Source organism: Silene latifolia, chromosome 7 (genome assembly GCF_048544455.1).
Source record: "Silene latifolia isolate original U9 population chromosome 7, ASM4854445v1, whole genome shotgun sequence".
Classification (NCBI taxonomy): Eukaryota; Viridiplantae; Streptophyta; class Magnoliopsida; order Caryophyllales; family Caryophyllaceae; genus Silene; species Silene latifolia.
The window spans coordinates 119415651-119425478 of NC_133532.1; the positions used below are offsets into that span (position 1 = coordinate 119415651).

At 34.7% G+C, this 9828-nt stretch overlaps 1 protein-coding gene across 5 annotated transcripts in view; it reads left to right on the forward strand.

The window, feature by feature from the left end:
- Positions 1 to 8279, forward strand: part of LOC141592756 (putative disease resistance protein At4g27220) — a 32361-nt gene extending 24082 nt beyond the window's left edge. For all 5 annotated transcript variants that reach the window (XM_074413557.1, XM_074413558.1, XM_074413559.1 and 2 more), the window contains exons 3-5: positions 2226 to 3191; positions 3296 to 4504; positions 8008 to 8279. In XM_074413557.1, the coding sequence (XP_074269658.1) occupies positions 2226 to 3191; positions 3296 to 3873 (1544 nt within the window). In that variant the 3' untranslated portion in view covers positions 3874 to 4504; positions 8008 to 8279. The remainder of the gene's footprint in view (positions 1 to 2225; positions 3192 to 3295; positions 4505 to 8007) is intronic.
- The last annotated feature ends 1549 nt before the right edge of the window (positions 8280 to 9828 follow it).

A 9828-nucleotide genomic window follows, 5' to 3' on the forward strand; every position in this document is an offset into this window, starting at 1 on the left:
CTCCCGCGCATTGCTAATTAATACATGCATTTGATTCCCGTATGAACCAAACGAGGCCTAAGACGTGAATTTTCTGGCTCGTTGAACGTTGATTGGTAAATTCAACTGTTATCAAAGGCATTTTATTAATGACAAAAAAAATCAAGCTGATTATAAAACAAATTATGATAATAACGTACCATAAAGCGTGAGATTGATAAGGATCCGGATTGGTTGCATGAACCTGTAGAAACATATAAATGAGGAGAGTATTAAGAATAAGAGTAATAAATTTGATGATAAAAGTTAAACAACATGCATACATGAATCACACCGAAAAATAACACAACAGAGAAAATATGAGGGATAAGGGCATAGGACACGTAAATTTTGTCTACTTATATACACTTATTAAGTTCTCTTTTTATTATAATTCCAATTCAAACACAATCAATCAAATGAGCTTTCTTCATTATATTTTAACAATATTTTATGGCAAATTAGCAAACTGTTATCAGTCATATTGACATTGAAAGTTTTGAGTCCAACGGTTTACTCAAACTCTTAACATTCTATCATTGTATGATAAGATTTCAATTATCTATTTAATTAAAATTTATTAAAAATAAATAGGTAATTCGTAAAAGGTGGAGACTTGTAATCGCTCGAAAAAAAGTTTCCTTTAATAATATACTAGACTAGATTTAATGTCCGTGCGATACACGGGCTAGCTTTCAAACTATCTATTTATGCTATATTAAGGAACCATGTGAACTTTGCTTTCATATGTACTCGTTATCTCTTAATATGATCAAACCATCTTACTTGCATATTAGTTCCTTACTTCTTTCGATCTGTTTTACGTCCAAAACTCCAACACACTATTTTCTTACTACATTACTTTTTATGAAGTTTCGAACAACAAAGTTAAAGAAAACATTACATCCCTTTATTATTGTTGTGTTTTGTTTTAGGAGTATTATGATCGGTGGTGGAATAAGTGCACTATTTGATAGTTTTGTGGAATCTAGTTTTTCTTTAGGTATTCAAATTATACATTTATATCCGATCTATTGATTACTCCGTAATGATTAATGGTAGGAGATTAGTATTTGAAGGGTACTGCTTTATGTTTCCTTGTGATCAACCAGTTTGTAGGTCAATTAGGGGATAGTGATCAAAAGTTTTAGTATATACCATGTATAGATGTTAAATTATAAATCATAAATGTCGTATTTATATGTTACATTAAATTATTCTCAATTCTATGGGTCTTATAATCTACTTAGCAGATTTCTAATAACTTGAAAGTCGTTTAGAAAAGTTGAAAAACTCTCTAGTAGTTCTATCATATATACATAATCCATTCTAAATATAGTTCAATGTAATTTGTTAGGTTTCATACTATTAACCATGAATTGCGTAGGAGTATAACAAATTAGTATTGTATGTCCCTATGGGTAATTGACCATTTAGGCACATTATTTGTCCCTCGTGAAAATTGTGATCTTGATCCTTCGTATAAAGTCGGATCATTATTCGTTAACCTTCACAGTAAAAACAACGTATTAAAAACAATAACGTGCAACAGATTAAAGCAAACAAGTACACATAAATATCATGTGTAGAAACGATATGAAAATAAGTAGGCATCATTGTAAGGCCAGTATCTAAACTAATAGGTAGAGAATTTGAGAATGATCTATTGTACTCCGTAATTATGGAGGAAGGCACCTTAATACACACAATAAATGAATCACATGATGATAATACACACAATACATGAATCACATGATGATAATAATTGGCTTTTTATAATTTGCTTATTATTGATAAATCCTTATGTATAGTGAAATTCCTACAGTGCAAATAATTATTTATCTAAAATTGGAGTTTCTTATCATAATCCTCAAAAGTAGTTATAATTCCTATGCATATGTAGACTCTCTCGTATAATTTGGATAGTTCATAGTTGTTGGAGTCTAAAGTATTTAACGAAAGTTGGAGACCTCTATAATCGCTCGAAAAAAGCTTCATTTAGATAGATAGATAGATAGATATTGATTGATTGAAAAATTTATGCTTACAATTATAAAAGGTAGGGTAGACGTACGCCATTCTAACATGATGAAAAACAAGTCATTGCAGTGCACCAAGTACCAAATGAGAGCCAATCTATCGATTGAATAAATTTCTTTCAGAATAGAAATAAATATATTCAAATAAGTTTTGATTAACTGATACAGGGAAAACTACATTAGCCAAAGAAGTTGTCAGCAAAGCAAAAGGCGTCTTCGAGACAACGGTAATGGTTGAAATTTCAGAATCTCCAAATATAGAATTCATTCAAGATCAGATTGCAGATCAACTTGGTCTGTCGTTTTTACGTCATGTGCATGGTGTTGATGAAAAGGCTACCCAGCTATATACCGCATTGGTTCAAAGAGTGAAATCAAAAGAGAAAAAAGAAAAAGATGAGAAATCAGACCGGAGAAAAGTTGATAATAATAATTCAATACTCCTTGTATTGGACAACATTTGGAAAGAAATTGATGATCTGCCCCGAATTGGAATACCTCGCGAGTCTTGTAAGCTTTTACTGACGAGCAGAAAAAAGGATGTCTGTAAAGCGATGGGCGTACTGGATACTAACAATTATGAGGTGGGCTTGTTGAATGATAAGGAAGCAAAGCATCTCTTCGAGGTTCTAGTAAAACAGAAGGTCACTGGGGAATATGAATTTGTTGGTAATAGACTGTTGAAAAAGTGTCAACGTCTACCTCTTGCTATTGTAACAACAGCCAAATTTCTAAATGGTAAAGAGTTGCGAGCCTGGGAACAATTTGCCAAGGACGTGGAGAAGCCTATTCCATGTCAAATTACTGATCTGCACCATGGAACTTTCTCAATTTTTAGAACAAGCTATGAAGCCATGGCAAGTGAAGAGAAAAAGAAATTCTTTTTACTGGCTTGTTTATCTCCTGTTGGTTCAAGTATATCCGTTGACGACTTGATGAGGTATGGTATTGGATTGGATTTATTTCAACATGTCAATAAACTTTCAGAAGCCATAGATTTAGCACGGACTTGGGCAGAAGAGCTCGTTTCATCTTCAATGCTTCTAAAAGGTGATTCCGATAAGACTGTAAAGATCCACGATGTTGTCCGGGAATCTACTATGTCTTTTGCGTCAAAATTTGGTATAAATAAAGGTAATATTGATACAAAAAGTTGTTACCTGTTGTTTACTCAATAATCTTTTTATTCAATGCCATTTCTTGAAGCTAATTAAATCACTACGTGTAAGATAATGCAGATAGACATATGTTTCTGGTGGACGCTATTCCTAGATGGATTTGCGAAGAGACTTTCAATAAGTACAGAGGCATATCACTTTTGGCTCAAGCTAATTTTGCTCCTCTAAGAGGTGTGAAGGCTGCTTCGCTTCAAATTTTGCTATTCAAAGGCAATAGAGATGACGATTCTTTTCTTGATTCGAATTTTTTCCAAAGAATGACAAATTTGAAGGTCTTGGAAATGCGATATATGAATTTTGAGAAAGGGCTACCAGAATCCTTGTGCAAGCTAAAAGTTCTCAAAACATTGCAGTTAGTGGAATGTAAATTAGGAGATATTAAGTTGATTGGTGAGCTAGGAAGTCTACTTGTTCTTAGTTTACGTGGATCGTCTCTGGACGGGTTACCTGATGAAATTGGAAAGTTGGACAAACTTCGGTTGCTGGATCTCAGTAAGTGCCGGTGTAAGGAGCCAAGAATTCCTTCTAATGTGATAGCTGGACTTTCTCTTCTGGAAGAGCTCTACTTGATCGGTAGCAGCTTTACAGAATGGGCGGTAATGGAAAGTACATCTAATGACACAGGAGTAAGTACTTGAAATACACATTCGAGATCTTGTATTACCCATTTCTGACCAATTTGTCAAAAATCTGGACAAATTCCAAATATTTGTTGTGGAAGAAGATTTAGAGCAAGAAGATTTTGATCGAGTGCCATCTCCACGTGCTCTTCTTATGGCATCAAAATTTGATGTTAGCCAGGAGTTGAAAAAGGACAATTGTCTAATGGCATTACTAAAGAAAGCCGATTTCTTGGCTTTAAGGAGTGCAACAGTTAAGAATATTGTTCCTGAGTTGGACAAAGAAGGATGTAGAGACTTGAGTTGTCTTGTACTGTCTAACATTGATAGCATAAGCAGGATATGTGAAGGAAAAGCTCCGACAGAATTGTTCTATAATCTCTGTCACCTTGCAGTTTTAGAGTTAGAGAAATTAGAAGTATTGTTACCGGTTAATCCCCTTCCACTTAAAATGACCACATTAGAAATTTCAGATTGCAACTCTTTGACGTACATTTTCAGTGAGGACGATGGGGTAAACAAGGAATCGGATATCATCAAGTTGCCTTGTTTAAAAACGCTGGCATTAGATGGGGTTAGTAATCTCATAAGTTTTGTTACGGAATCCAACAATGATGATCGTCGACGCCCAAGTTTTTTTAGTAGTAAGGTACGTGTGACGTGTTTTATACCTTCTTATTTTATTTATTTTGCTATATCCCCTTCTTATTTTTCATGTTTAAAATTTGTTTGTTTTCTAATTGTTCCTAAGCTGTTTGTGATATGTCTTAGACTAAGTTTATCCCAAGACCGAATATGAGTCTTAACAACAATAAAGTATTATTATTTTATTATTCGACTCAACTTAAACTTTCTTATTCATTCTACTTTATCCCTCAAACCAATTAAAAATCTCAAACACAATAAATAGAACCCACCCTACACACACATAATACTATTCATCATCATGGGTCTTAAAGTGGGTCTTGGATACTCTCGGACTTTGCTACAGTAATAGTTGTCCTTGGGATTGTACAAATATGATGCTCAGATTTTAGTTCAGACTCTCCCTCAGACTTTGCTAAAGAAGTGGTTAATCTTAGTCTTAGTCTTAGTCTTGTCATTGCGTCTAATGTCAGTGTCGTTTTTCTCCTCCTTGTGCCATTGATTTGCAGCAGTGTAGGTAGTGTATTAGGGATCAAGTTTTACATTGGCCTAAACCCGATTAGTTTTAAGTATACCGAATCTGTGAAGTATCAAGTATGTGGTTCGTAGATTGAAATGATTGTCATGATACGAATAAATTAATGTTTTTTTAGGGGGGATATGAATAAATAATGTTGGATACACGCGAATTTATCCATATTTTCATTGGTTTTCAGCGATTTCATATCTCAGCATAACTAGATTGTAATAACACTTAGCTTTATAATAAGGGTTTTTCTAACATGTGCCCTAAGGGCACATGTTAGAAAATCCGTTATAATAATGCGTTATTTGAGTTTAGATGTACAATTTATGAGCTTTATTTGAAAGAATTTGAGCTTAGATGTATAGAATTTATGGGCTTTATTTGAACTTCTTTTTAAAAATATTGAACTTCAAAAATTATAATAAAACTCAAAAATAATTTATGTACGCTCAATTTGATTTTAATCTTAATTTTAATTTTGACATTAAAATATAACTACAAAATTATAAAAGCCCGAAAAAAATACACATAAGCAATGCTCAATGCTCCTGTACAAGTAGGTAAGTAGGTAGGGATGGTAAGGGGTTAAGGACCCTACCCAAATCCTTTGGGTCTTACCCTAACGGGTCGAGTATGAGTCTTCTTATTTTAGAGCCTTATGGGTATGACTTGGGTATGGTCTACTTATAAAATGTCGGGTACGTGTCGGATATGAGACCTATACACACTTAACCCCTGCGAATTTTGTATGTATATATTTAGCTTAATATTTTCAGTTAAAAGTATGAACTTTATTTTCAGCTATTCAACATTATTTTTGTTGTAAATCATCTTTCCCTCACTCGAGATTCATCCTTGTCCTCATTCCGGTTGACGTTAACATTCATAATAGGCGTCATGAGTATGGTGTTTTGATATTTTGTTTATATAAATATGGAAGATTTTGTTATTTATCTTTATTGCTACACTTTTATTAAGTTTGATGACATTTTAAAACTAAATTGTACATTTTTTAAGTTAAAAATTGTACGTTAAATTAAACATGATCTAATGGTAGGGGTGTTAATGAGACGAGACACCTCGCGAGCAACTCCACGGCCGAAATCGGCTCGTGCGAGCTCGACTCGGACTCGGACTCGCAGCTCGAGAGCTTAACGAGACGCTGACTCGACTCGGAAAGCTCGCGAGCGGCTCGAACTTGTGTGATTAGATAAGATATTGCTCATATTTTGTAAAAATATTCTATCGTGGATATATATTTGTATCACACATATCAACTATCTCACAAATTTGCCAAATATTTTTACATATAACCTTCGAGCCTTCTTTTTGAAAATATCGAAAGAAAAAAAATCGAACAAATCAACAATTATATATAGGCTCGATTTGAGTTAGAGCTCGCATTAATACTCGCAAGTTTGATAACTTGCACTTTTTTTCAAGCTCATGTAAGCTCGACATCGGCTCGAGCTCGAGTTTTGGTTCTTGAGCACAAGCAAATCAAGGTCAAACTCGGGCTCCGCTCGGCTCGGCTCGGCAAGGCAAACCTAGACCGAGACCCTTCTACCCATACATGGATAGGTCGGGTATGGGTCTACGAACCCTAATGGACATGGGTCGGGTATAGGTATATCATGAAAACGGAAGTACTTGTATGGTACAAGACCTACCCATCGCCATCCCTATTTACAACTGGTTGTGCCCTACCCTTTTCCCCACCCCTCCTCCCGCCATCGCCAGAAGGATCGCCAACATTGTCACATATACGAGCACCGCCACCGAAACCAATGTGGCGACTTACAACGACGCCAGAAACACTACCCAAAACCCACACTCTAATAAACACACATATCGCAGGGATCTATCTACTAATGGGATGCGAGGAGATTAGGTATTCGTGTTCTACCAGGGACCATAACCCAGGTGACTTATATATAGTCTCATTAGTTTAATGTGCCCATCATGCATTAGAAACCTAATGGGTATCTACACTTAGATAATAGACTCACCCATACTTTTTTTAAGACATACACCGTACTGGATCACTTTATATTTGGGCTAAACCTAATAGATAGCACATAAATACAATTATAACCGAATTAATAATTTATCCACATATATTATTGTACTGGGCCCATATTTCTTAGTTTTTACACAAATATGAGTATATAACCTTACTTGCAAACTCGAAATATTTCAAACAAAGTTTGAAAACTTTACTTTCAAGCTCGGAATATTTCATGCGAAGCTCGGGAATTTTACTTATTTCATATAAAGGTCAGATAATTTGCTTGCAAGCTCAAATATTGTGGGCAGTAGTGTGAGGCGAGGCGGTGACGCGGTGTTGGATTTCAGGTTGTAGAGGAAGGGGGACATGGGTCGACGGTGGTTGGACGTCACGTGGTTGTCTGGGGTTTAGTGGGTTGAAATTTTGAAACATTGTGGTTATCTTTTAAGAATAGAAGACTATTTACTAATTTGCTATTGGTTCTCCCATGCTCCGATGCTCGGATGTATAATTTTATTGTGATATTCATGTAACTAATCATTATAACCTTTTTACAAAATTATATTTTCAACCAAAAGTTAATTATAAAGTCCTAAATCCAAATTATAAAAGCTATTACCATTCATATTTGATACTCTCTCTTATTCTCTAAGATCTTCTACTTTCCTTATTAGTTTATAATTTGTGGTTCTTAGGACTTCTGGCCCCACATTTCCTCTCTTACTTTTCATTTCCTCCATTTTCCTCAACAAATTTCATTCTGTTAAAAACTACCCAAAAAGCAATGTGGAATATCATAGTGAATAAGAGGGAATAAGAGGGAGTAATATTTTGGGTGACTAATCTAAAATGCAAAATATTTATGTAAGTAATAAAATGATATTTTGCAAAATAATCTTTTCAACCAAAAGTTCCTATAATGTCGGAAATCCAAATTACAAGCCATTATCATTCATATTTGGTTATGTTTCAGGTTGCATTGACATCCTTGGAAAAATTGTGGTTGAAAAATAACGTGAGGATTGTAAAGCTCTGGGATAAGGAATCGAATCGGCATAGTTTTCATAATTTGAAGGTTCTAAATATCAGTGGTTGTGAAGAAATGGAGAGTATAGGACCGCCGTCTATGTTTTTGTCTCTTGTTCAACTTGAAAGCCTAACAATAGAAGATTGCAAGAAGATGCAACAAGTCCTTAGCGATGGAAGTGAAACGCAAGAAATTCCTAAAGAAATTATCACATTTCCTAATCTGAAGCGCCTTGAGATAGAGAATATGGAGAATTTAGAGTGCTTCTATGGTGGAAGTTGTAAACTGACATTTTCAAGTTTAGAAACGTTGATGCTTGATTGTGAACGCATGACAAAATTTGCGGGGGGCACAAGTTCAACAGCCTTTTTTCCCAAAACGGTAATACTTCCTTCTCTATTTATGTCTCAATTCATATTACGACTCGTTTAAATTTTCAATATTTTCACGGAAAAAGATAATATACAACTAAACACCCCAAAGAGTGTGTTTGCACTTTGTAATTCTTATCATTATTACTTGATATAATCTTCACAATATTTTCCATGATTACGGGTGATGTGTTTTAAAGAGAATTAGTCGCACACGGGATTGGACACAAAATCCGTTCTCACTTAACTAACACAAGTGTTTCTTTCTCCACATTAGAATTATGGAAAATACTTGTGTTCTTCCGGAGGACGTCCTCCCTATACACAAAGGAGGAGCACCAAAATGGGAATTAAATATTATAAACAAAGTGTCTTGTTTATGACGGACACCATGTGTCACAACCTGATAATGTCTCTCTCACAATAAGGCAAGTGGGAGGGCAAGTGGGGGAAATGGAGCACCCCATGGATAGTGCCACTTGCATAATGTGAGAGGGACACTATCCGTTTTCAACTTGTGACGGATAGTATCCGTCTTCAATGGGAAATTGTGTATTATAAAATACTCCTTTGAGTGTAGGGAGGACGTCCTCCTGAAGGATGCAGGAATTTCTCTAGAATTATAAGTATACTCCCTCGAAGAGACCAATCACCATAGCTTATTGTGAATTGGAGGGAATATATCTTTGTTTTTTTGTTTGTTTTTTATTTACCTCCCTTCGAAGAGACCGCCCACCATAGCTTTTTCTGATCAATAAACTATAAAAGATCGTCGTACACGTTGTCAGGTTTTCATGCTTTTCTAAATTGGTGATGCTGATTTTTTGTGGGGCCCATTTTACAAAATTTTTGAGTTATTTTTAAAATTAATGTTTGAATATAAAGAAACTAAAAATGTGTGGTTCATATAAAAAAAAATTACGCAAAATGGATCTACGTAAGATAAGGATGTACGAAGTTTTGAGAGCTGACTTGGGGTTAAGTCGCTGGTGGTTCAGCGACTTGTGTGACTTGTATACATGGAAAATCATATTTTTTAGAAAAAATCTCAAGAGTATAAAAGCCAAGTTTTCTCTTGGATTCCTATTGGCCGATAATTTTTAGGGCTTGAAAAATGTTTATTTAGGTAGGCCCCCCCATATTCTTCATACATACTTAATTAATCTCTCTCTTACTTTCATTAATTAATTACTCTCTTTACTACTTTCTTTAATTAAAAACCTTACACTACATTATGCTTACTTAATGTATTTACTAGTAAAGATCCCGTGCTGTAGCACGGTATTTGTAAAGGGTTGTGTTAAAGAAAGTTGTAACTAAAATGTTGTCATTAACTTATTTTTACATTTAATAAATCTACTATTCACGAACTCATTTTACATTGAAAATGTCGTGA